Source organism: Ctenopharyngodon idella, chromosome 17 (genome assembly GCF_019924925.1).
Source record: "Ctenopharyngodon idella isolate HZGC_01 chromosome 17, HZGC01, whole genome shotgun sequence".
Classification (NCBI taxonomy): domain Eukaryota; kingdom Metazoa; phylum Chordata; class Actinopteri; order Cypriniformes; family Xenocyprididae; genus Ctenopharyngodon; species Ctenopharyngodon idella.
The window spans coordinates 34703653-34730954 of record NC_067236.1 but is presented as its reverse complement, the minus strand read 5'-3'; the positions used below and the strand labels follow the sequence as shown (position 1 = coordinate 34730954).

At 35.9% G+C, this 27302-nt stretch overlaps 1 protein-coding gene across 1 annotated transcript; it reads left to right on the top strand.

Annotated features, from left to right (window-relative positions):
• Window positions 1–26482, top strand: atp6v1c2 (ATPase H+ transporting V1 subunit C2). Its single transcript, XM_051869216.1, has 12 exons — window positions 1–129; window positions 2346–2413; window positions 13260–13345; window positions 18641–18735; window positions 18844–18935; window positions 19744–19842; window positions 19930–20002; window positions 20259–20347; window positions 20891–20978; window positions 25833–25930; window positions 26014–26143; window positions 26345–26482. The coding sequence occupies exons 1-12, from the start codon at window positions 1–3 to the stop codon at window positions 26438–26440; spliced, it is 1143 nt and encodes a 380-aa protein (XP_051725176.1). The 3' UTR covers window positions 26441–26482.
• Window positions 26483–27302: the final 820 nt, after the last annotated feature.

Sequence of the window (27302 nt, the reverse complement as noted above, 5' to 3'; positions counted from 1 at the left end):
ATGATGGAGTTCTGGTTGATTTCGGTTCCTCTGGATAAAATCAGCTGTCAGTCTTTAGAGAAACTCAAACGGGTCGCAGCTAAATCAGGTCTGGCCACGAGCTCCAGATTCCATGTCCCAGAGCTCAAGGTAAGGAAACCTCTTCTTCTTTGACTTCTGGGCTCTCTGGAGTTTCTCAGTCAGATGTTTCACTTTATGCCAGTTTGATGCTCATAGTTGCATCCCAGCAAATAATGTTTTGGGAATATTAGTGAAGACCAGACAACTTTGAAGGCATGTTCTGTTAATGTTACTGGAAAAACGTTTGTTCATAACTTTAAGAGAAACTTGGCAGAACGTTAGCCAAAGTTCCCTGTTAGCTGGGATCTTGTTGCTAAAGGTCAATGATCAATGGAGAATAAACAATGAAAAAACAAACTTGTGCTTGACTAGTGGTGGAAGTTCTTAACAAAAGGTTTTTATTTCTTTTTCAATCAAGAGTCAGTAAAGGAGGTGCTTAAGCTTCATAAAATGTTCAAACTAAACATTTATAGAGTTGTATTATATTCATGAGGTCTTATTATGCTTTTTCACATGTTCGAAATGCCTCAATTGGTCAATTTCTCATCTGAAAGCTGAATAAATAAGCTTTCCATTGATGTATGGCTTGTTAGGATAGGACGCTATATGGTCGAGATACAACTATTTGAACATCTGGAATCTGAGGGTGCAAAAAAATATAAATATTGAGAAAAGTTGTCCAAATGAAGTCCTTAGCAATGCATATCCACTCACAAAAATAAATTGACAAAAATAAAAACATGATCTTTACTTAATATCCTAATGATTTTTGGTATAAAAGAAAAATCGATAATTTTGACCCATACAATGACATACCTGACTGGTTATATTATACCTGACTGGTTTTGTGGTCCAGGGTCACATATGGTATTATATATGGTAAGGGGCGTTACATTTCCGACACATGCTCTAAGCGGTAGACCAATCACAACAGACTGGGGCCAGCTGACCAATCAGTGCAGACTGCGCCTTTCGGAATAAACCGAAACTAAGGCTGCGTCTCAAATCACATACTCTCTGGGTAGGTATTTATTTTGAATAAATTATTACTTTGCAACCGTTAAAAAATGATGTTCTTTCTAGAATCAGCGTCAGTTGCATTACCTCACTGCCATTCACAAATCCTCTTCCATGGCCTCATGGGATAGTAAACTCTCCATTGTTTTGCCATTACTCTATGAGTACTGTGAATTTGGACATACTACTATTGTCACATACTATTTTATGGCTACTATATAGTACGAAAGTATATGATTAAAACAGAGCGTTCAGACAGAAGGTGAAAACAGTTGCTGCAAGAATGTAAATTATAAGAAATTAATGAGTTTTTTGAAAATTGAATGATATAAATGTATTCTAGTAAACCCCATAAACAAAATTATATAAGACCCCTGTGATTCTTAGATACAGGTAAGAAAAGTATTATTTCACCCCAAAAGTTCACCCCAAAATTAAAATTCTGTCATCATTTACTCACCCCGATGTCATTCCAAACCTCCATTCCAATGACTTCATTTCTTCTGTGGAACAGTTTTGGTCCCAGTGACTTCTATTGTATGAACAAAAGCCTTCAAAGGGCTCCACACAACTCCAGCCGATGAATGAAGGGTCTACAGTCATTTTCGGAATGAAAAATGTTGTTTTTTTTTTTTTTAAATGACTGATTGTTTTGCTAGAGAAGACCCATATTTGTTTGGTTGGGGTCACGTGGAGCCCTTTGAAGCTGCCTAAATATGGATTTTGGACAATAAAGTCATATACAAGTAGTATACAAGTATACAGAAAAAAAGTCATATACATCCTGGATGGTCTGTGAGTAAATAATCAGGAAATTTGGGGTAAATTAATCCTTTAACTGAAGTTGATAGAATATGATAATGGAATACATGAGTTCTATTCACAAACAATGGGATTGCAACATGATTCTAGTTAGTGAACAATTTGTTCCATATGAATTAATGGAAACAGAAAGAGCTTACTGGTGTGTCAGGTGCTATCTGTCAGTCAATGAATCATCAGAGGTGTTAGATTGCCTGCTTCAGTGAAATGTCTCTTTCAGGAGCACACTTCTCAAAACCTTCAATGGGCTAAATGTTTGACCTCTGAAAGTTTTAAGTCATATACATTTCCGGGGACCATGCAGTAAAATGGGACCTCAGGGTTCTAAACTCCTGGAAAAACCTCAACATACGAGAGGCAGATAAAACAAATACTTTCTTATGTTTAATTTGTTTATAATGCCATTGATGTAGGTTGTGTAACTCTTTGTTCTGATGATTATGAAGGTAGGAACACTGGATGTGCTGCTGGGGGTTTCTGATGACCTGTCCCGACTGGACTCCTATACAGAGGGGTAAGCACACTTGCTTTAAAAATACATTTATATGTATCTCAATATAAATGCATTATATGTTCTTTACTGAACTATCACTTCCTTCTATATTATAATGTATTCCAATAATAATAATAATAGGCCTACCATTGACTCAACTAGTATAGGTTTCTAGTTTACAACTAGCAACTTACTGTAAATTTACAGTAATATTTAGTGAAGTTCACAAACGTAATTTCGGGAAGAGTGAACCCATCTAATCTTTCAATTAGTGAAATTCACAAACAAAATTTCAAGAGGAGTGAACCCTAATCTTTCAATTAATAGCCAGAGCATATAAGCAGCTACTCACCTTGCTCTGCAATCAGCTGTTTCGATAACCCTCCACCTCCCCAACTCCACCAACATAATTTAGGCATCTCATTTATCATACTCTTCCAAGCACTAGTAGTCCCTCTGGGGCGTATATCCAAGCTCGAATTGAAGCTGCTTCCTCGAGCCCATCCACAGCGGACAGCTAGCCAAATACATTTATTCTTATTAGCTTAAAGATTACATGAGAAAACTAACTTGTTAACTGATTCAAATAATGAAATATTTAATATGTGTTTGCAATCACCAAATGTTATGTTACCCTGTAAAGCCTGACATATGCATTTTTTTTAAATGAAACAGTTTATTGAGTTTTTAGATAAAATATAAAAGAAAATCTAAAAAAAAATGCATATGTTTTTTAAGTATCATATTTGTATCAGGCATTTATGGCTCATATAGAATCTGATATAGAATCTCAAACTGAGCTAAAACATGCAATTTTGTACAGTTGCTGATATTTAGTGAATGTGATATGGTATCCCATACTCCCATAATCAGAATTTGTGATCTGCATTTCACCCATCCAAGTGCACACACACAGCAGTGAGTATTGAACACACACACCGTGAACAGTGAACACACCTGGAGCAGTGGGCAGCCGTTTTTGCTGCGGAGCGACTGGGGGTTAGGTACCTTGCTCAAGGGCACCTCAGTTGTGGGTAATGAGGGTGGAAGAGAGCGCTGTTCATTCACTACCCCCACCTAGTAAATTTCCTGTCAGTACTAAGACCCTCGGGTTACAAGTCCTACTGGCCATAAAGGCCAGTACATGGCCAAAAAGTAAGATGAAATTCTGATTATGTAAAACAACATAAAATGCATATAAATATCAGTTGATACTCTATATCTGTTACAGTGCAGCTGAGGCAAGAGGTGGATCCAATCGCAGCCGTCTTAAACTTTTAATAAACAAACTAAAAACAAACATGGTATTCCAAAACACAGAGTGGCAAAACTGTGGGCTTAAATACACCGGCTAAAAGAGGAACCAAACAAGACACAGTTGAACATAAATCAATTAACCAATGATTAGCCATAGTAACAAAGAAAATAATCAGAAACCGAGGAAACAAAGTCAACAGGAACTAAACACGGGTACCAAAGAAAACACAACATAAGTCTACAAACAGAACATAGCCATTACAGTTCTCCCCCCTCACAGAAGGTGCATCCTTGTGTTGTAACTAGTCCAACAGAGAAGGGAGGATGGGGGTTAGGTCTACATTCAATGATCCAAATCTGAATTTTCATCAATGCCAAAGGTTCAAAACAGTTGGTTATTACAAAACTTGTTTTTAATAAACATGCATAACAAATCAACACTAATTTTTAGAAAAAAATAAAGTGCCTTTTGCATTCAAAATACATTAATAACAAGTGCAAAAGTGGCCTAACAATTAATTTAAGTGTCAGCATTTTTTATGAACAAACCACAACAAGAGGTAGGCAAAAGCCTCCGAATAGTTCTCATTGCGTTACCGTTCCATTCCGTGCTGATTCGGGCCAGCTGGTATGCTTATGGTTTCATTTTCTGCTGTGGGGCTGATAACGGCCGCCCCTTGGTAATGTAATACAAAAGCGTCTGTCATTGCTTTGGTAACACAACGTGTACTGATGATATGAGATGTTAATAACGACCGCATTATGGAGGATGATCAGATATTTCTTTTAATTTTATTATTAATTTGTGTTTACATCGAGCGCAAATAGAGCGCAGCCAGCTACAGAGAAAGACAACCGTGGCAAGAATTCAGGAGCCGAGAACAGTTTTTGTAATTGCGCCATGCTGATCCAGGCTCAAGTGAAAACACAACTGGAACCGTTCCTTACCATTCTAAAAACAGTTCGACCCAATGGTGGAAAAGCAGCTAAAATGTCTGTGTTTTGTTTCATATTGGCGTTTGACATTTCCACTCTTCACAACTGCAACTGTCTCGTTACAAATCAAACAGAACAGCTTTGTGCTGGATTGGGGGAAAATGAACGCATACCTCTCTGTCCAATCATCTTTGAAAACTCTATTTTCTTCGTCAACTTTTCTTTTCCTGGAAACTGACATCCTCACCCATCCAAACACTCACTGCGATGAAATGTTGCCTGATTCCATCAAAAATCATATATTCACTGGATATCATGACAACAATGTCACACAGGAAAAATTTAAATATCTTGCCTTCGCTTTCATTTAGGACCATCTCCAAAAAGACATAAAAAACTAAACAAATGATTTACAAGTTTAACATGTGTTTATCAAAGTAGGAAATCCACACTTTTAATCCCTTACACACAATCAGTGTTCTTGAAATATGAAATGGAGGCGGGTCCGGATTGAATTCACACCGGCTCCGGATCCGGACCGGAGTCCAGACTTTGAGAACACTTGGTTTAGGCAATGGACGAGGAATTGAAGACAGACAAGGCCCTGGAGGAGCTGATAGAGGGAAGAGCCAGGGAGGACAAAGGAGCCAGGGAGCCACCCAGAGCAGAACCATTAAGATGAGGGCCCAAGGCGGAACCAATGGAGGGAGAAGCCAGGGTGGAGCCAGGAGCCTGATCGAATGAGGTGGTGCTGGAAGAAGTGGAGACCAAGGCAAAGCAGAGGAGACGAAGATCCAAGTCAAGTCAAGTCAAGTCAAGTCATCTTCATTTACAGTATATAGCCCTTTTCACAATACAGGTTGTTTCAAAGCAGCTTCACAGAGATAATAGGAAAAATTAATGGACAGAGATTGTTTTGGCTTTACAGCAGTTCTAAGAAAAAGTTATTATCGAGCTAAAGTAGGTTTTTGATTTAATCATTTCCGTTGTAAAAACTGTTAATTAATACCTTAGGGGCTGCTTAAATGACACCTTTTTAACTGAAAACTGAAGACTTTTAATGCGTTCTTGCCATTCATTTACATGTTTAGTCTATGGGTATGTGCGTTTGAATGTGTATGTGCGCAGATGCTTAGGGCCAGATTTACTAAACGGGGCAAATTAACGCAAGAACGCAATTCCACAAATGCGCCGATGGGAGTGGCAATTTTTGCGCGTGATCTACTGCTGACGCGCAAATTAAAGAACACAGACGCAGTCAAATCATTTACATAATGACCAGGGCTGGGCAAAAATACATCATAATGTATTTTAAAATAAAATACCAAATACCTTAATTTTAAATGTATCAAAATAAACTACAAAATACAGCAGCCACACCATGTATCAAAATAAACTACTATATTTTTGTATTTTAAAAATACTAAAAAATATTTTTACAAGGGAGCATGAAATTCTTCGCAAACCTTGCATCAACTGGCCTATGTGATCTATCCCTTCACCATTAGACTGACTCAGTTGATTAAGTAAACAATGTTTGATCACACCAGCTTTTCTTTGCCGATAAATCTGAAATATGCAACCAGTTAAAGGCACAATATGTAGGATTTTTAGATTAATATATCCAAAAACCACTAGAACAATATTATATATTTTGTTGACTTGTACTTACATTATCCCAAATGATTCCAAGAATGTTTAAATCCAGAGAAATAAGCAATTTTAACCAGGACATGGGCTGTATCCGTGTGTCCCCTATCAGTGACATCATACCCGCGTTACCCTCAGTTTCCGGTTTTATTTTGTAGAAACCATGGAAACACCAAAGACGCTTTAGTATACTATGTGTTTTATTAGACAGGTGAGCAACTGTTTGATACATTCATCGACAGAAAACTCATCATGTTATATAGCTCAACACAGTCAGTCTTATTGTTTGAATCTCATTTTGAGTACCATGTTTTACCATGCCTGATGCCCGGAACACACCAAGTCGACGGTCGGCCGCTGGGTAGTTTTTGTTCGTCTGCCGACTAAGTTTTCTCTGTGTGTTCCGCACCGTCAGCTGAAGTTGGTCCTCATCAGCTTTTTTTCGGCGTCAGAACTCGTCGGTCAGTCGGGCCATCTGATCATTCTGATTGGCTGTTCAGCTACTGACACCTGCTGGTACGGAAAGGCATTTCATCTAATGCAGACGCAGAACGGTGGACCCAGACACTGCGACGTGAGCCAACCCCGCAGTCTGCTTTCGTCGCCACTAGACGGCGTCGGCTTGGTGTGTTCCAGGCTTAATATCAATCTATCTTACTGCAACAGCGCTGCATTACCCCACATACTCAGACGAAGCGGAAGTGGCGACTGTGGCATAATAAAAGTTCCGCTGCTCTCGAGACGTGTCACACTCATCTCTCATTAGCAATCACTCCAGCAGCCTTGTTCCGCTCCAACGGCTTTCAAGCCGTTCAATCAAGCTACACCTTTGTTTTGAATAAGCGACCTCTAGCGGCGAAAATGTACATATTGTGGCATTAACAGATCAAATATTCATATATCCCTGTGATCGCCCAGATGAAGGTTAGTTTTAAAGTAACCAACAGTTTAATGTTTAACAGTTTGCAAATGACTCATAACTGTATCCTAATTTAGTTACTTGGTGTTTGGTAACGAAGGGCCTATTTTCCATCAGCAACACTGACTCAATGACAAACAAGTCATTTATAAGAAGAGAACTGATGGCACCTGTATTCATAGCAACTAGTTTCTAACTAATTAATTATTTGATTGTTAATCATAAATATAGGGGGCTACTGCTCGGTATAATAGTTTTCAAGAACATTATGTAAATTGGTAAACTATTTAGCCTAGGCAACTAAAACAAACACCAAAACTTAACATGAACTGTTAAAAACTATAGCAATTTATGCCAAAAATTGATGGATAGCTTGCATTCTGCACGTTTCTTACCTTGACCACCTTCATCCATATGGATCAATTTTCTGTTCTGATCTCAACAAGTCTGGACAAACTACTGAGCAGGCAATCAGAGGCCGCATTTTTATGATGTCATCATGTAGACTTCTTACAAAGTATTTTACAGTATTTCAAAACTACAAAAATACAAAACACTAAAGTATTTTGATACAAAATACGAAGCCATTTTCATCAACCCTATCAAATACAAATTACAAAATACTATTTTATATTTGAAATACATATTTGAAATACATGTATCATAAATACTGCCCATCCCTGATAATGACCAACGCAATCTAACAAGAGCAGCGCAAATTAGCATTGGGACACAAATAAGCAGAGCTGATGCTCATCAGGTGCAGGTCGACACAGGCGCAACTTGTTACATGTATAATCTGACAAACGTACACATATATAATATTGTTTGCCAAGCCATATTGGCCTATATATATATACATATATATATATATGTATATATACATGGCTTGGCAAACGATATGTTCAGATAACGTCTTCCTCTGGCATTCCAAAGAAATTAATACGAGTGGAAAATATTTTCTCCTTTCTACCACGCGCTCTCTTGTCACGAATGTGGCTCCCTCGGCCCTTCCTACGGACCACCGGAGGGAGCCATCACCGGAATACTGATCAGTTCTCATTCGGACTACGTTTCCCATGGGCCCTCATTCCTGGGACTGATTGCACACACACCTGCACCGCATCACACTCACACTATTTAAGACACACACACACACTCACACATCGCGAAGTCTTGATTTGCCTTGGTGATCATTTCTGAGCGTTTTTCTGTGGACTGTTTACCTGTTATCGATTGGACTGTTTATTCCCTGCGACCCTTTGCTGCCGACCCTGATCTTTGCCTGTTTCCTGGACTGTGAATGTTTTGCTGCCTGCCCTGATCCTTGCCTGTACCCTGATTCTGTTTGTCTGCCGCCTGCCTCGACCATTGCCTGTTACTGTTTTTGCCTCTGCCTTTGCCCTGTCTACTCTGTAAGTACTTTTAATAAACTAGCTGCAAATGGATCCACATTCTGTCGACCCATCATTACATCTCTGTTCTCTGTGGTGTCTCCCCCTAGCAGCAACAACTGCAGTCATGTCCCAAGCTGGGTTAAGACATGCTTTTTTTGGCCGTTAAATAATGGTGCAAATACCAGCAAATTGACGAGCGCAAATATTAGTAAATTGCGTTGCGTGATTTATTTAAATACTCTCCTCCCATATATTTTGCGTCTGAAAGGGAAACTCCTTCAAATGCATATGCAATAAGGTCAGCTGCAAAAACAACTTGCACTGCATGTCTTTAGTAAATTCAGACAGTAGTTTTTTAATGCAAAAAGAGGGTTTGCACTGGTGCAAGCTGTTAGTAAATCTGGCCCTTAGTCTTTTTTACAAAGTGACATTGCCAAATTACTTGTCTGGCCCACATAATACAGAAAAATTAGTGGTGATGTAAGACCCATTCCATGAAGCTCTCTACGCACTGTTCTTGAGCTAATCTGAAGGCCACACAAAGTTTGGAGGTCTGTAGCTACTGACTCTGCAGAAAGTTGGCGATTTCTGCGCACTGTGCGCCTCAGCGTGTGCTGACCCCGCTCTGTGATTTTACGTGGTCTGCCACTTCGTGGCTGAGTTGCTGTTGTTCCCAATTGCTTCCACTTTGTTATGATACCACTAACAGTTGACCGTGGAATACTTAGTAGTGAGGGAATTTCACGAATGGACTTATTGCACAGGTGGCAACCTATCACAGTACCACGCTTGAATTCACTGAGCTCCTGAGAGCGACCCATTCTTTCACAAATGTAGAAGCTGTCTGCATGCCTAGGTGCTTGATTTTATACACCTGTGGCCATGGAAGTGATTGGAACACCTGAATTCAATGATTTGGAGGGGTGTCCCAATACTTTCGGCAATATAGTGTACATAACAGGTGAGCAAATAGCAAAGACAAACCAGGACAAAGGGTAGAACTAAACTGAGGGCTTTAATACACAGGCTAAAAGAGGAACCAAACAAGACACAGGTGAAAATTAACCAATGACTAGCCATAGTAACAAAGGAAATAATCAGGGTCATTCTTCAGTTCCGGTGGCAAATGGTGTTCCCCTAAATTGCAACAGTTAAAATAAACTTATATTCTGTAGGGTGAAAAAAATTTTGCACTTTTAATTTTTTTTTTTTTTTTTTTTTTTTGGAATACATATTTTGTCAAATTTGAGAGATTTCATGTGTAAGAAAATCTGCATGCTCCCACCACAAATCGTCTCAGGTTACGCATGTAACCATGGTTCCCTGAGAATAGGGAACAGACGCTGCGTTCCCTAGGGGTCGCTTTGGGGAATGCCTCCGGCATATCCGGTGTCATTAAGCTTTCATTTGACTGGATATAGCATATTAAAAAAAAAATTAAATACACAGCAATAAATTGTATCATTTAAAAATAAATTTTGTGTCTCGTTTGCCACCGCAACTGAAGAATGCCCCATCAAAAAACAAACAAACAAGGAAACCAAGCAAACAGGAACAAAACCCAAGAAGGAAATACAACATACTGTAATTGTCCACAAACAGAACATAACCATTACAATATCTCCCAATAATAAATCAAATGATATTTAAATGCTTAGTTTCATTATCAAAGCTCTATAGTTTTAAAACATACAGTATAATACAAAGCAATATAATGATGATCAAGAGATAAATGAATGTTCTTAATAAGCCTGATAGATCATATTTGATACTCACATTTTAATGTTTTTTTTTTTTCCCCTAAAAAATTATGTATTGATAATCAAGTTCACCCAAGTTGCTTCAGTCCAGTAAATGCTCATCTTGAGATATTACTAACAATATAAAAGTTATTCTTACATTTACTTTATAAAAATCAGTAAGGAATTCACAGCAAAAAGACACATGAACCACAAGCTGAAGTAGGACATTTGTACAATTATAGAAGTCCTATAAAGAAAGTCTAAACTATAAATCAGACAACAGAAATCATGTACAGTAGTAACCTTTTTAATAGAATATAGGCCTAGATGTTTTGTTAGTTTGTGGGTTTTGTGGGTCCTTCGTCACATTATCATCTTGTTCCTACATTACCAATAAGGACTAGCTTACTAGATCGGACTGGTGTTCTATAGCACGTGTACCTCTGAGTGTTTGTGCATGGGGAAATACTCGAGCTGCTGTAATACAATTATCACTGAGTCACTCAATACAGTCGAGTCCAGTTTCAGGTGCCAGCTGACATGAATCTTCCTGTCTCAGCTGCAATGTTTATGTGTTGTGGAAACTGCCCTCTCTTTTTCTCCTTTCTCTCTTTCAGTCTACGATATCCATTCATATGACTTCCAGACAAGGTTACACTGGGTTCAGGTGCTGTTTTGAACTTTGAGGTCATAGCTCTAAGTATGAATAGTTGCATGATTTTAATGCTTCATTATCTGAATGAAAGATATTTGCCATTGCAAGATGAATGGAAATTCAATGCTAAAGATTTCAAACAGTATTGTTACATATCCTCATTATCTTGATATATTTGTGCTATATTTTTAATCAGATTTTTTTTTTTTTAAAGTACAGTTTATTATACTTTCAAAACATAGTACTTATTCACATACTTTAAAAGGATATACTTAAGTGTAAATTGAATGTAATGTTTACATTCACTAAATTTCATGTTAATTGCAGGTTTAATTTTATATTAAATAAGTTGAACCTAAGAGTGTTTTTAAGTAGGACTGAGGTACAAATTTATATGTAATTTCATAATTATATGAAATACGGTTAAAGTGTATTGCTGAATGTATAGACAAGCATTTATGGTAAACTAAAATAAACTTTGTAATGTAACTTCTATTGAAATGTGTGTTGAAATATATTTGTAATTACATATTTATAATGATGAAGTTGCAATTTAGTACATTAAAAATACTTTAAATCACTTTAAATGTAATTGAATACTTCACTACAGTTAAAATTATAAGTATTTTAAAGCATAATATTAAATATTATTAAAACATAATGATTTAAAATGTACTTTAAAGTAAATACTTTAATTTGACAATTATCAGGAGTAATAAATTACAAATATTTACGTAGTTTTTTTTTGGTAACACTTTACAATAAGGTACATTAGTTAATGTATTAACTAACGTGAACTAACCATGAGCAATACATTTGTTACTGTATTTACTAATCAACAGTTGTTCATTGTTTGTTCATGTTAGTTCACAGTGCATTAACTAATGTTAACAAGATTTTAATAATGTATTAGTAAATGCTGAAATTAACATTAACAAAGATTAGTAAATGCTATATAAGTGCAGTTCATTATTAGTTCATGTTAACTAATGTAGTTAACTAATGTTAATTAATGAATCTTATTGTAAAGTGTTACCGTTTTTTTTTTTTTTTTTAATCAGAAATTGTACTTTTACTATATACTATTTGAGTCATTTATATAGATCAGTGGTGGACGCTGCTGATAGAGCAGCTTATTTGCCACAAAGAGACGTGCATTTGTGTGTATTTTCATCTTTCTTTTGAAGAAGTTTTCCCGGAAGTACTTCCCTATTTTTATTGCATTTTTTTTCCCGTTACAAATTATATTATCAGTATAACAATTTGAGTAAATGTATAGCTGTGTAATATGATGCCCCCTTTTAGAACAATGTGCATTTACATTTAAATTGTAACATATTCAATGGAATGAAATTATAATGTATTTTGTATTGGCTCACTATCTTAAACTATTTCAGTACATTAGGTGAGGTAACCTGTTTGATAATATTAGTGTTTCTCATTTATTTATCACAAAACGCCAAAACTGGTACCGTTTTGGAGAGAAATTGGTTCTTTTTAATCTCTCTTTTTAACCCATCTCATGGTGCGTGATGCTGAACTCTTATGTTTCTAAAGGTTTTTGTATTCTTTGCACAGTTCTGAGCATTGATATTTTGTGTGCAACAATAGCATGCTCAGGCTCAGTGGCCTTACAACTGATTTTAATCTTTTTTTTTCTTCATACATTATGATTTAAATGGTGATGAGTGTCCTGAGAATAAAATTCATCAAAACAACACCGAAAGAAAATTACAGAGATGAAAACGGTTGGATGATAGATATTCTTTATTCTTTCTGACAAACAAAAAAAGATAATGTGAATTACAGTATGTACACTGTTTTCTACATTTTTTAATTGCAGTACAGTGTTTATTATACAGGGTAGAATCCACAGCTCACTACTCACTCCTCATGAGTACTTTTATATAAGCTACTATTTTACTCTTACTCAAGTAGATTTTTGGACAAGTACATTTTACTCTACACACACTACATTTTTTGAAAAGTAATGGTTCATTTACTTGAGTATATTTTTCAGTACTCTTTCCACCCTGCGTGTTTTAAAAGTGTACTTAAGTGTTTTAAGAACAGTCACTTAGGTGACCATTTATTTTAATAATATTATATTATCAGAAAGTTAGTTAAAAAATATGTGCACATTCAATATAATTAAGCACACTTATTTATTAAATTAACAATACCAAATTGATAAATGCGGTGAAACGTTAATTTATGACACCTTGTGCCTTAACTAATGTGAATGTCTAGACCCTTATTACAAAGTGTAACCAACATTTCACTCTTAATTTGTCTTGCACCACTATAACAGTGTGATGCGTCAGACGTCTCAGTGTTTGGGTGAGGTGATGGAAGAGTTCAGTGGAAAACTCCTGGAGAGCATGCTGGCCAATGGAGGTGAGTGAATGTGGTGAACATGGGTGCTGTAATGGCTAAACCTGTTGCATAAGAAAGCAGAGAAGAGCTCATTAGCACAAGGCCACCCCCTCTGAGCCAGGCCATGTTCACCAGTAGATCAAGTAACATAACATAAACATGGCCTGATGGAAGGGTTTCGTATCTTTCAAATTACTATTGTCTTGCAATATTATTTCTTTTTCTTTTTTTGACTGTTAATCAAAATTCTCAGAGTAAAAAAAAAAGAAAGTATATTTTGTTTCTGCTTGTTTTGTTTGTTTTTTTTGTTTTTGTTTTAGTTTTACTTACTTTTTTTTCAATTCAAAAACATTGGACGAATCACTTAGATAAACAAGGTAGATTAAGTTTAGTTTACTAAAATCAAAAATGATTTTTACAGTGTGTTTTTTTTATTTTTATATATATTCTCACCAGAGTACATGACCAACCAGAAAGGTCGACAGTCACCACTGAAATCATACTTCCAGACTGTACAAGGTATACTAACATATGCGAGTTAACCTTCTGAGCTAAAACTGACCTTGTCTGTGTAAAGTAATAAGCATATCTTTCAGCTCTTGTGAAAAAGAAGTTTGCTTAATTATATTGAATGTGTACTTATAGTCTTAAAATTATAGTTAAAAAAAAAAACTGTGCTTGCAGATAATATAATATTAATGAAATAAAAGGCCACTTAGGTGTATTTAAAGAGAGAGCACTTTCATGACTGTTTCTTAACACACTTATGTACACTTTTAAAAAGTGCCCTTTGTAATAATGTCAAATAAAAAAAAATTACTTTAAAGTGCATTTTAAATCTAATATGTTTTAATAATCTTTTGTTGTGTGTTAAAGAAGTACACTTATTTTGCTGTGATGACTAACATACTAAAGCACATTTAAAGTACTTGATTATAATTTTAATTGCATTGTTTTACGATGTTACATTTACAGGTAAAGTTAATGTTTTAAATGTACTGTAACAGTTCCAGTAAACTGTTACCTGTCTTCTTTACTTTGCGTAAGTTGTAATGTTACTCCCTGCCATTAGAGGGCACTAGGGGGTCATTATCAGAGATATTTCTCTAGGCTAGAGAGTAAAAGGAAGGGGGAAGTTTGAGTAAGATATTCCTGTTAGCTGGGAGTGTTTGCTCTCTCCATGCTTTCATCTTGGAAACCCTGGTTGAGGAACATTTATGTTTTACATCTCAATAGGGTTTTTTGTATCTACCTGATTTTGAGGACATCTCATCTAGTTCAAGATTTTGGTTTGTGTTTCTCCTCAATTTGGGATTATATCTGAGCTCCTTTACAAACTTTGGATTAACCTGTGATGGGTGAATTACAATCTCCTGCTCTTAATATTTTAACATCTACAATGGAGTGAAGAACCAAGGACATTTGTGGTACTCAGGACTTTAATAGACTTGGGTGAACATTTATAAGTACTTGCTTCCAATGGTGAAAAGGTTGATAATTCTGCTTTATGTATTTTTGTCAAGACATTTGTGATGTTTCAAAATTGAATATTTTTCTGACAAGGAAATACAATGTGTTATTAAGTGGTGATTGATCCCTCCTCATTTATTTATGTGACTCTTGATTTAATTGTTACAGTACCAAATTGCTACTTACCCTTGTTATAGTCTCCATGGTTACTAGTCTACACCTGTCCCTCATTGCCCTCTTGTTACTCTGTGTATTTATACATAGTTGTTTTAGTTGTCGGTCATTGCCTTTACACACTTGTTGTAAAGCCGTTGCTCTTCACGTATGGATTATTACCATTGGCTTCTTGTTTGGATTATCCTTGTGTTTGTATGTTCATGGAATAAAGACTGCTTGCTAAAAGATCCTCACCTCTCCTCATCCCTGCTACACCCGTGACAGAATGTCCAACCAAAGAAGTATGGCTCTAGCAGCAGTACACTGGACTTAGACAGCCACAGGTTGTTGGACCCACCAATGAAGTCGGTAAGAGCTGCGCTCTTACTGTAAGTCTGATGGTTTCAGCGCTTTGCAAGTTCCTTGGTCTCAGCACGTCCAAGCCCAGTGGTTCCACGTCTGGTGGTCTCAGGACTTCCAAGCCCAGTGTTCCCAAGTCTGGTGGTCTGAGTGCTTCCTAGTCTGGTTTTACCAGAGGTCCTACCACCATTGGCTGCACTTTCAGTGATGGCTGTCACAATATTGTGAGTTTGGGCTGCACACACTTCCCCAGGAGCAACGTCCACAGCAGCTCCTCCTGCCATCAGCCAAAGATGCCATTCCTGAACTTTCTACCTGTCCTGTATTGGCCAAGGAGCCAATTCCTGTCTCTGAACCCTTTGTCTGCCCTGTCATGGCCAAAGAGGCTGATTATGAACTCTCTGTGCTCCCGGTTGGCTCTGTTACAGCCATGGTGACCAATTCTGAGCTCCCAGTTAAGGCCATTGAGACGACAATACCTTAGTGGTCCTGTCTGCTCTGCCGTGGCTTCAGTCCCATCTGCTCCACTGTGGTGGTCTCCAGCTACGCCTGCTCCTCCTTGGGGGCTTATTGCGCCACCTTGCTGGTTCTCTGCCCTGCTGGTTTCATTTTGGCTCTCTGAACTATGGTTTCTACCCTGGCCAACTGCTCTGCTTGCTTCACCATGGTCCTCTGCTCTGCTGGCTCCGGCATGGTTCTATTCTCTGACGGCTCCGCCATGACTCTCTGCTCTTCCAGCTCCGCCCTGGCTACCTGTTATGACGGCTTCACCATGGTGCCCCAGTTTTTTTTACCCAATTCCTCCTCATAGACCTGGCCCTCCATTGGTGGTTCTGCCTCCACTACACCACCCTCCTGGACTCTTATGTCAGTTTGTGGAGCTTCTGTAATCTAAACTATAAGGGGGGAGTGGCTGGTTCTGTCACATTCTGTACGATTCCCTCTGTTTAATGTTCTTGGAACTTTTATTTTGATATTCTTGTGTCATGCTGTGTCAGGCTTATTTTTGCTTCTTGTTTCTTTAGTTAGCCTTGTTGATCTCCATGGTTACTAGTCCACACCTGTTCCTCATTGACCTCTTGTTACACTGTGTATTTATATCCTGTTGTTTCAGTCTGTAGTTGTCAGTCATTGTCTTTACACACTTGTAAAGCATCTTCTGTGTCTTCATGTTTTTAAAATTATTACCATTGGCTTCTTGTTTGGATCATCCTAGTTTTTGTATGTTCATGGAATAAAGACTGCTTGCTAAAAGATCCTCACCTCTCCTCATTCCTACTACACCCGTGACAAATGCATTATATAGTCTAAATATTAAATGCAATTAGTTGAACTTAGTGAATGAAATATGGTAAAATGAATATGGTTAACTGAAATATGATGTAGGCTACTGTTAAATGTACTGACAATATACTCCAATGTCATTCCTATTGAAATGTGTATCTTTTGTATGTAAATATATATGTAATTACATATTTGTAATGATGACATTGCAGTTTAGTGCTTTTTAAATATTAACTTTAAATTTAATATCTTATAATACTACACAGTTAAAATTATAATCAAATGTTACATGTGTTTTAGTATGTTAGTCAACACATCCAAATAAGTGAACAAAATATTATTAAAGCATTATGATTTAATGTCTACTTTGATGTCAACTTTTAATTTGACATTAATACAAAGTACACTTTTTAAAACTGTACTTAAGTGTGTTAAAAACATGCAAGTGTGCTCTCTTAAGTCCACTTAAGTAGCCTTTTTATTTCACTAATATTACATTATCTGCAACTAAATATACGTTTAAGATTTGAGGTACATTACAAGTGCACTTATTTTTCACAAGGGAAAGCAGTGCATATTTATTATTAACAGGTTCCATCATTCACAGTGACCATGTAAACGGTGCAGTGCTGTGTAGACGAAATGTCGGTGCAAGTGGAGATTTGGCACTGAGAATATTTTGTCGCGCATAGCATAGTGAACTACAGAACACTGCACTATAAAGCAATGTATCAACATGATCTTTTGCAACATAGGCTTTTATGAAGTATTATAAAATAATTGAGTGAAACTTATTCTAATCCTATGGCTCAGATTAACACCAACCTCTAACCTGGTTATCGAACCTCTTGCTGTGGCTGTGAGATCTAACGCCAGCATTCACGGTATTAGAATACTAGGCATTATTCAAGGGACATTGTATGAGTCATTCTACGAAACGGGTGCCATTTGGGTCCGCGACATTTGATCAGATGCATAAGGCACAAAAAATGTCACAAAGTCTGTTTCCAAAGCTTAAAGTTATAAATTCAAGTGTTCTTTTTAACATGATGATAAAATGCTTTGTTTGAAGATTAACATACTATTTTTAATCATTTTTCATTATTACATCAATTTCACATGTCCGTGTTAACCAACATGACATTTGCATCTAAAATATCACCAAATAAGTTATATATTTTTTTCAAACATATACTATTTTCAGGATTTTATATGTGTGTCCCTGTTTACACAAAATATATTTATTCACATATCTTTTGAATTGTATCGTTGATCTGTGTATTTTGATCTGTGAACTTTTGTATATTCTTGGCAAAAAAACAACAACAAAAAAACATTTTATTATGGTCATCACCTCAGGTATCTTCAGTCAATATGTGGTTGAGTCAGGCCTCCACTCTTTTACCACAGGAAAGACTAACTTGGGACCTCCATAAATGTTCAGATGCTTTCTGGCATACTTGGTCCTCTCTTTGGAACTTTCTTAAAAACGTTTAGTGACTACTATATCTCTATCTCAGTTTATATATTGCCCTTGACAGTTATTTCCTTTTCAGATATGCCCTGTTGTAATCTTTTTTTTTTTTTTTTTTCATTGTTTTCTTTGTTTTAAGTATGCACATATGTCTAAAGATTATAAGCTAATTTTTAGTTGTACCTGTCGCTGTGAGATACCAGTACCACTGCTGGTTGTTCAATAATAATATATTAATAATAATATTAATAACTGCTCAGTGACAGGTAAATCTGACTGAATGCTGATGATTGAAGCAGTTTATATCTACACTTAGTGGATCGTAGCTACACTGTGTAGACCATTAGTATGTAAATGTTACTCCACAAAAGATTAAAGGACATATTCAGTATAGTAAATCAACAATCACTTTGTCTGCCTGCTGTTGTAATTATGCTGCTGATTTGCCTTACACAGTGCTAGAGTGTGTAGTGTGAAACAGGCCTTCGTCTCAGATGCATTTAACCGAGAATATTCCTTTAATGTATTTTGTGGCTTACTGCTTTCTGATTCAGTGTTTCCTGATGTTTCAGTGGACTTGGCAACATATGTGACCAGATTTCAGTGGGACAGAGCCAAATACCCCACTGCACAGCCCCTAAAGACCCTTAATGACATCATCTCCAAAGTATACACTTTATATCAAGCATGTTTTAAACAACAGCAACTATTTGTTTCCATATTTATGTCCTATCGTATAAATGTTTGTCTTTGTGGGTGGTTGTGTGTGTGTTAGCAAGTTTCTCAGGTGGACACTGAGTTGAAATCACGCAGGGCTGCTTACAGTCACGTGAAAGCCAGCATTCAAAGCTTTGAGCGAAAAAATGAGTAAGTTTTCATATCTACAAATATAGGGCATTTTATAAGGAGACATACATAATAATCCATTATGAAGTCTATTTTTATGACATTTTTTTTGCTTTGTTTTCATGATTTATTAAGTTTATTTGAACCAAGCCCATAAAAGGACATGGTGATAGGAAAAATGTGATTGGAGGAAAATGTCTCAGGTTACAGATGTTGTGTTGACGCTTCAGGATCGCTTCTGCATGAGCTACAGAGGCTTATTGATTTCACTTTTGGTTTGAACAGGCCTTTACATTTGCCAAATGGGATTGACGCTATGAGAATGCTTTCACCCATGCTGAGATGTCCAGCAGTCTGAGGAGCTGCCAGGCAGCCACACAACTGGTGAAAGCCGCCAGCTCCTGGACACAGCGAGAGATTAGCTCCTTGAACGCTGCCGACTGAAGTTTCGCCTCCTGGTACCTGTTGACAACGGTATTTATTGCATTACCGAACAGGCCAGAGGGCGAGATTGGGGTGTCAAGGAGAAAGGCCTTGTCTTTTTCTTTTATTCCCATAAGACTGAGCCAGAGATGCCACTCTCGTTCGCAAAACATAATGTTTCTCAGGGGAAAAATGCAAAACAGAAAATGCAAGAGCATTAACTTATAATTTTTCCTCTCATCTCATATTTTTTTCCATCCCCATGTCCTTTTTCGGGGTTCCGTACAGTTCCCCCCTAAATGTCAAAATGTAAAATAAGGTTCTTAGTTTTTAAATGTGACCTATACATGTTTATGTGAGATTCAAAGAAAGTTTAATAACCATCACTACTGCTGTATCTAACCAGGGGAAGCTTGCAGACCCGTGCATTGACCAATATTGTGAAGAAGGAGGACTTGGTCTTGAATTCAGAGTACCTCACAACACTGCTAGTTGTGGTGCCCAGGTCAGCGTGAGCTCTGAGAGCAGATAGTTCACTTATTACTCATCAAGAGTTTTTCCTGAATGTGTTTATTTGTGTGTATTTCTATAGGACGGCGTATGCACTATGGGAGAAGACATATGAGTCGATGTCAATGTTTGTGGTTCCTCGTTCCAGCCGGTTGGTATCCATGCATGTTTGTGAAGAACTTTGTATTTTAGGGTTCCCATGGTCATGTAAATCCTGAAAATATACATTTTAATTGTTTAAATATATTAATTACAACGGTGGGTATATGACATATTGAGATCTGCCCCAGTAATATATAACATGTTAATTAAAAGTCTTTATCTAGTAATAATGAATGACTGTAAAAGGTTGTTGAAAGGTCATGGAAATTCAGTGCTCAAAACTGGTAACCCTGTTGTTTTGACAGGAAGTTGGTTGAGGATGCAGAAGCAGGGATTTTCACAGTAACACTGTTTAAGCGTGTCATCAGTGAATTCAAAGCCAAAGCCAAAAATCGCAAGTAAGCATACACTCCCTGGTGAAAAAGAAGCACAAAAAAAAAGCATACTTTTTATTTTATTTTTTTTTTTACTAATATTGCATAATTACATGCATCTAACCCTAAACCACACCCTAATCCTAAGCCCAACCCTATAGTAAGTACATGTAGTTATTCATTATTACTTACTACTTAATTACACTGTAACACAGGCACCTTAAAATAAAGTGTAAGTGGTTTAAATTTATATTAAATACAATTAAGGTTTACTTTAAAGTAGGAAAAAACATCATTAAAACAATGATTTAAAATGTACTTTAAAGTAAAACTTTTAATTTGGCATTATTACAAAGTGCACTTTTTAAAAGTGTTAAGAAACAGTCATGAAAGTGTACTCTCTTTAACTTTTATTTTATTATTATTATATTATCTAAAAGAACAGTTTTTTTAAAAATATACTTTTAAGATTTTAACTTAAATTTTAACACTTCTTTTTAAAAAGGGCTGACATGCCTCTATATTTTATTTTGGCTTGATAATTATTGTTATCGTATTGGCCAACAGGTTTACAGTGCGGGAATACAACCCGGATGAGGCCGAGAAGCAAAAGCAGGAGATGGGTCGTCTCGCTGTGGATAAGAAAGAACTGCATGTAAGTAAATCCTAATAACTGAGAGCCTATTCCTTTTCATAAACACAAAACTATCTGTATTTAATAGTTTTTTATTAAACTCAGCATGATACAGAAGTTGTGATAGTCTTTTCTTCCCTATTGTGTCGTAAATCTGAGTGAAACGCTTCTGGAGCAAGAACAAATGTAGGGCGGGGCTTGATTTTGTCTGTGGGGAATTGATTGGATGGTTGTGGTTTGCTATTGGTGGATCTCATGTGAGTGACAGGTTGCCCCGCCCTCATCATCAGAGAAGAGAAGAGATGTTGCTGAGAGATGGAGGAGAAGTTATTTCGATTCAAGATTACAAGTCATATGAATTAAAAAAAATTATGTGTATGGATAATGCCATAAAAAATTATTCACACTTTAAGCACTGATTATTAAGACAAAACTGAACTGACCACTGCATCAATGATCTTGATTAAAATCTTCAACTTGTTTGGCAACCTCTTTCTTCCATTTTCACACAAAACGTGTGTCTTTCCTTACAACACCATCAGATACAACACTGCCATATAGAATAGTTATATGCTGTAAGTATTTTGCACATCTAGCAGTCAGCTATAATTAAGAATGAAGTGAGACTACAAGATTTCTTCAGCTCCATCTATTGATTTGTCAGAACAGAAAATCTTACATTGTTGACAAAATTACAAAATTGTTGACAAAATTGTTGAGCTTTTTTTTTCTTCTGGCATTACAAATAGACTCTACTGTTAAACTAATATCAGGTGAAATATAGAAAAATTACCTTTAGGGTGAAGACTGAATTCGATATTGGTTGATTTTTAATCATTTTAATGTATTTCCATATATGACAGTGTTAGCAAAAATGTAGGGACAAAGCTGTAAAACCTTATAAAAGCGCAATATTTTTTTAAGTTAAACTTTTCGGTAACACTTTAGTATAGGGAACATGTATTCACTATTACCCATGACTTTTCCCTCAATAAACTTCTAATTTACTGCTTATTAATAGTTAGTAAGGTAGTTGTTAAGTTCAGTTATTGGGTAGGATTAAGAATGTAGAATAAGGTCATACAGAATAAGGCATTAATATGTGTTTAATAATTACTAATAAACAGCCAATATTCTAGTAATATGCATGATAATAAGCAACTAGTTAAAGGACCCTAAAATAAAGTGTTACCAACTTTTCACTCTCACAGAACATAGCAGTAAATGTACATATGTATATATATTTTTGGGTCACACTTTAGATTAGGGTCCAATTCTCACTATTAGCTAACTATTAACTACAACTTTTGTCTCAATAAACTCCTAATTACTGCTTATTAATAGTTAGTAAGGTAGTTGTTAAGTTCAGGTATTGGTAGGATTAAGAATGTAGAATATGGGGTAACACTTTATAATAACTGCACACTATGAAGCATTAGTTAAGCATTAGTAAACAGTCAATTCATCATTTATAAAGCATTAATAGACATTAATAAGCAGTTTATAAATACACCTATAAATGCTTTGTTCTTGATTTATAAGCATATCTATAATGTGTTTAATAATTGTATTTTCATACTTTATTAATGATTAATTTATCATTTCTAAATTAAGTATTACATTATTTACAAACCAGTTATTTAGGAGTTGTCAGTGGTTCATAAGATCATTTATAAAGTGTAAGTAAATGATTAATAAACTATTTAAACATACATTTATACATCTTATTATTTATTCATATAGTAATAGTTACTCAGTGTGTTAATAAATGCTTTATTAATACATATTCCTGCTGTAGTTCATGATTAATTCAGGTAGTTATAAAACATTTAGTAGTTGTCAGTTAACTATTGTTGTGAGCTCATCTAAAGTGAGGACTATTCATGCCTCGTAAAGCTTTACAAAGGAAGATTTAAAGGCTCAGTGATCTTCTGCACTGCTGTTCTCTAATGTTTTAAAGATAGTACTGAGGTAGTTTTGACACTGTGAAATATTTTATTACATTATTAATGTTTTATAAAAACATTATTTGTTGTATTTTGGCACTCCTGTAATACAGTGTTGGCACTGGTAAAATTTTATTCAGCAATGTTTACACTTTACAGAAATGTATTTTTATATCAGATTGCAAAAGCTGTTTCATTTTACTGCACAGTTATGTTTTCTGGAGGAGTACAGGGATTTTTACTTTCTGTGAAATTGCAGAGGTTTACTTTTAGTTTTATATAAAGTTACCCATCGTAAAGTTTCATTTTTTTCCTTGAAATAAATATTTCTATGTTCTGTATCCTTTAAATCTCCTTTATAAAAGCTTTACGAGGCATGAATAGTCCTTACTTTAGATAAGCTCACAAAAATAGTTAACTGACAACTACTAAATGTTTTATAACTACCCGAATTAATCATGAATTACAGTAGGAATATGTATTAATAAAGCATTTATTAACACACTGAGTAACTATTACTATATGTCTAAATAATAAGATGCATAAATGTACATTTAAATTGTTTATTAATCATTTACTTACACTTTATAAATGATCTTATGAACCACTGACAACTCCTAAATAACTGGTTTGTAAATAATGTAATACTTAATTTAGAAATTATAAATTGATCATTAATAAATTATGAAAATACATTTATTAAACACATTATAGATATGCTTATAAATCAAGAACAAAGCATTTATAGGTGTATTTATAAACTGCTTACTACTGTCTATTAATGCTTTATAAATGATAAACTAACTATTTACTAATGCTTAACTAATGCTTCATAGCGTGAGTTATTCTAAAGTGTTACCGAATATGGTCATGCAGAATAAGGCATTAATATGTGCTTAATAAATACTAATAAACAGCCAATGTCATAGTAATATGCATGTTATTAAGGAACTAGTTCATACTGAGAATTGGACCCAAAACTAAAGTGTTATATATATATATATATATATATATACTATTAATCTACATGAGATATATTGATACTTATACTACAGTGCTGTTGAATGCTCGAATCTGATTGGTCGACCAACGTTCTAAGGTGTGCAATTATTTTCAGGGAAACCCACGGCTAAAGTAGTTCCAGCAGGTCCTGAACGCATTACAGTTCCATATTATTTCGCCAAATGATTTCAGTAATTTCAATAGGTCCTACAGCCTACAACTGCAAAAGAAACAAAACCCACAATGACACCGACCAAGCAAATAAATATAGTAAACAATAGAATTAAAATGACAAATTATTGACGTTTTTTTGCCACAAAATACGTTTTATTGTGCCCTGAAAGTGCATCTCGCGCGCGCTCTCTCTCTCTCACTTTCAAACGTACACAGCACACGTCAGTGCTGCTCTGATGAATTAATCAGTAAAATAGTTTAGCAACTTAAAGGACATGACATTTCTCACCAGCGAGGTAATAACTGTGCGATTCTTGTGGTAGATAAACTTATAGTTTCGCTATTAATAGAGAAGCTGCTGCCATGAGAGACGCACAGACCCTCTCTCTCTCTCTCTCTCTCTCTCTCTCTCTCTCTCTCCCTCTTTCAAATTCAAATTCAAATTCAAAGTGTGCTTTATTGGCATGACAGTTGTTACAATGTATTGCCAAAGCATTTCTAATTTTTAGAGTGAATCAAAATACATGTAACTATACACATATATAAACAGTAAGTAGAACAATCAATCAACATTTTAGAATTCTATGAACAATTTAGAATTTAGTGTGTATGTGCGTGAGTCTGCGTGTTTGTGTGTTTGTGTGTTTGTGTGTGTGTATGTGTGTGTGTGTGTGTGTGTGTCTGAGCGCATTACTGATTAGTCGAATCCCTCTTTTTGTGACAGGCATCAATGTATCTAGCTGCTAGTAGGATACAGTCTCCTTTTTCACTTAATAAATGTTGAATTTGTGTTTTATTGTTTAATTGTATGAAATTAGGGCAAAGTATTTCAAATTTTGGATAAAAAGTCTTTCTGATTTCCTCATAGTTAGGGCAGCTGGTGAGGAAGTGTTGCTCTGTCTCCAGTATGGGCAGATGCGTCTCTCTCTGGGCAGCCAGTTCTGTCTGTATCTGCCCGTCTCTACAGTCAGCGTGTGATTGCTCAGTCTGTACCTCGCCATTATTCTTCTTAATTTACAGTCTTTCACTGTACTCAGATATTCTGCTGTTGTGTAGTCTCTATTTAGGGCCAAATAACGTTCAAGTTTACTTTGTTTTTCTGTTGTTTCAGTCCAATAGGTCAGGTCATAGTTTCAGTTTTGTTACCCCAGGTGAAAAAAAAGTACACTTCTATAATGTACTTAAACTGCTCTATTTTCACACACTAATTTTGTACTTAACATACTAAAGGTTCTTCTTTACTTCTTAAGATAATCTTAAGAACATCTAAGTGTACTCAACTGTGCTATTTTGAGACACCATGAAATATGAACTGAAATGTGCTTTTAATATACTATCTCTGTATTAAAAAAATGTATTTAGTTACCACTTGTAGTACACTATGGGTTCAAGTATACTACAAGTACTCTTGAAATACAACATCAGAACAGTGTCTTGAGGTGTATAAGCGGAATAATTTACTCATTCTTAGAAAATAATGCACACCCGCTTCGCATCGTGGCCGCATTACCACCTCGGGTGTGCATTATTTTCTAAGAATTCAATGGCCCGTTGTCAATTATTACTTACATATCGATATGAGGACAGGTGGTTTTGGGACAGTGAGACATTTGATTCGATAAAATGCAGATAAAGAAGAAAAAAATCAACTGAATTGCTATGATTTTTTTTTAAAACTAATGGGAGGCAAAAGTTTGATCCCATGTCTCAAGAATCAGTGCAACAATAACAGGATGCTTATTTGTCCCAACAGAGAACATTTGTGTGTTGGCTGAAGGTGAACTTCAGTGAGATCTTTGTGGCCTGGATTCACGTCAAGGTCCTTCGGACATTTGTTGAGTCAGTTCTCAGGTAAAAGGACCTCTTGAACAAGCAATGAATCACAAATATGAACAGATCAACACACACATTACAGTTGCTCTGCTGTTGGTTAGGTACGGTCTGCCGGTCAGTTTCCAGGCTGTTTTGTTCCAGCCCAGTAAGAAGAGTATGAAGCAGCTTAGGAAGCAACTCAACTCTTTATTCAAACACCTCGACCCAGCAGCTGTGACCGGTAAACCAGACGTAAGATTTTTTCTCTCTCGTCCTGAATTCCCATTTCCATAACCACTCACAATTAAAAGATTAGTTAAATCATTAGTTAAATCAGATCAAATGAAACAGATGAAAACATAGCTAGTGTTTAATTAAATGAGGACTTTAAAGACTATCAGAATGAACCCTGTTCTGCTCTTGTTGTGATGGTTTTGCTATCACTCTTCTTAGGTGGGGCTTGAAATCCCAGACGGAAGCACCGGACAGCAGGAATATTACTCCTACATTTGTTATCCTATCAAAATTAATTTGGTGGATCCAAGTTAGTGCTAAATCATGGAATGAACTCAGGAATTTTTGAAGTTATTTGGCACTCATGTTTCTGTTTTGCATCTTACATATTAAAAAAAAACGTGACAAACAAATTAAATCCATGGTTACTGAGTGTGTACTTTTCCCCCCGGTTTCACAGACAAGGTTTAAGTCTAGTCCTAGACTAAAATGCATGTTTGAGCTATTTTAACTGAAAGTGACAGAGCCATTGTTTTGTCTCCAGATGCAAACCAATAATGTTTTCTTCTAGTGTACGTTTATAAAAGCTACTTAAATATCCTTATTAAACTAAGGCCTAATCCTGTCTTAGTCTAAGCCCTGTCTGTGAAACCGGGCCTTTAAGTTTTGAAATGAATTTAAGGTACCTTTAACCAACTACAAGGTTCCATGTTATCCCTAAAGTGTTTAGTATGCTTAGGATTGGTGCATGTGTAAGAGATGTGCATGTAGACCTCACTCCCTTGGCCTCCAGAGGTCATAAATACAGCCAGCTGCTTCATTACTGAATGAATTAATGACTCACTCATTAAGATAGTGACTTGCCGCCACCTACTGGAGGTTTTATTTCAATAAAAAAGTATCACTTTGTTTATTACCATCATTTCATATTTCTTTATATATTTATATTTAAAACATTACCTCATAACATTATTTATGCCATTGTAATTGCATTCATGCCAGCATTAAACAGTGTGTAAATACATCTAGATGCAGCTTGTGCTACTGCAGTGCAAAGATGGCTTTTGTTGATACTGATTTCATTTGATTGAAAGTGTTGGTTTAGTTTAAATTATTGCTTTATTTATTATATTAATAATTCAATAATGGAATTTTAGGAATTTGACAAAAAATGACA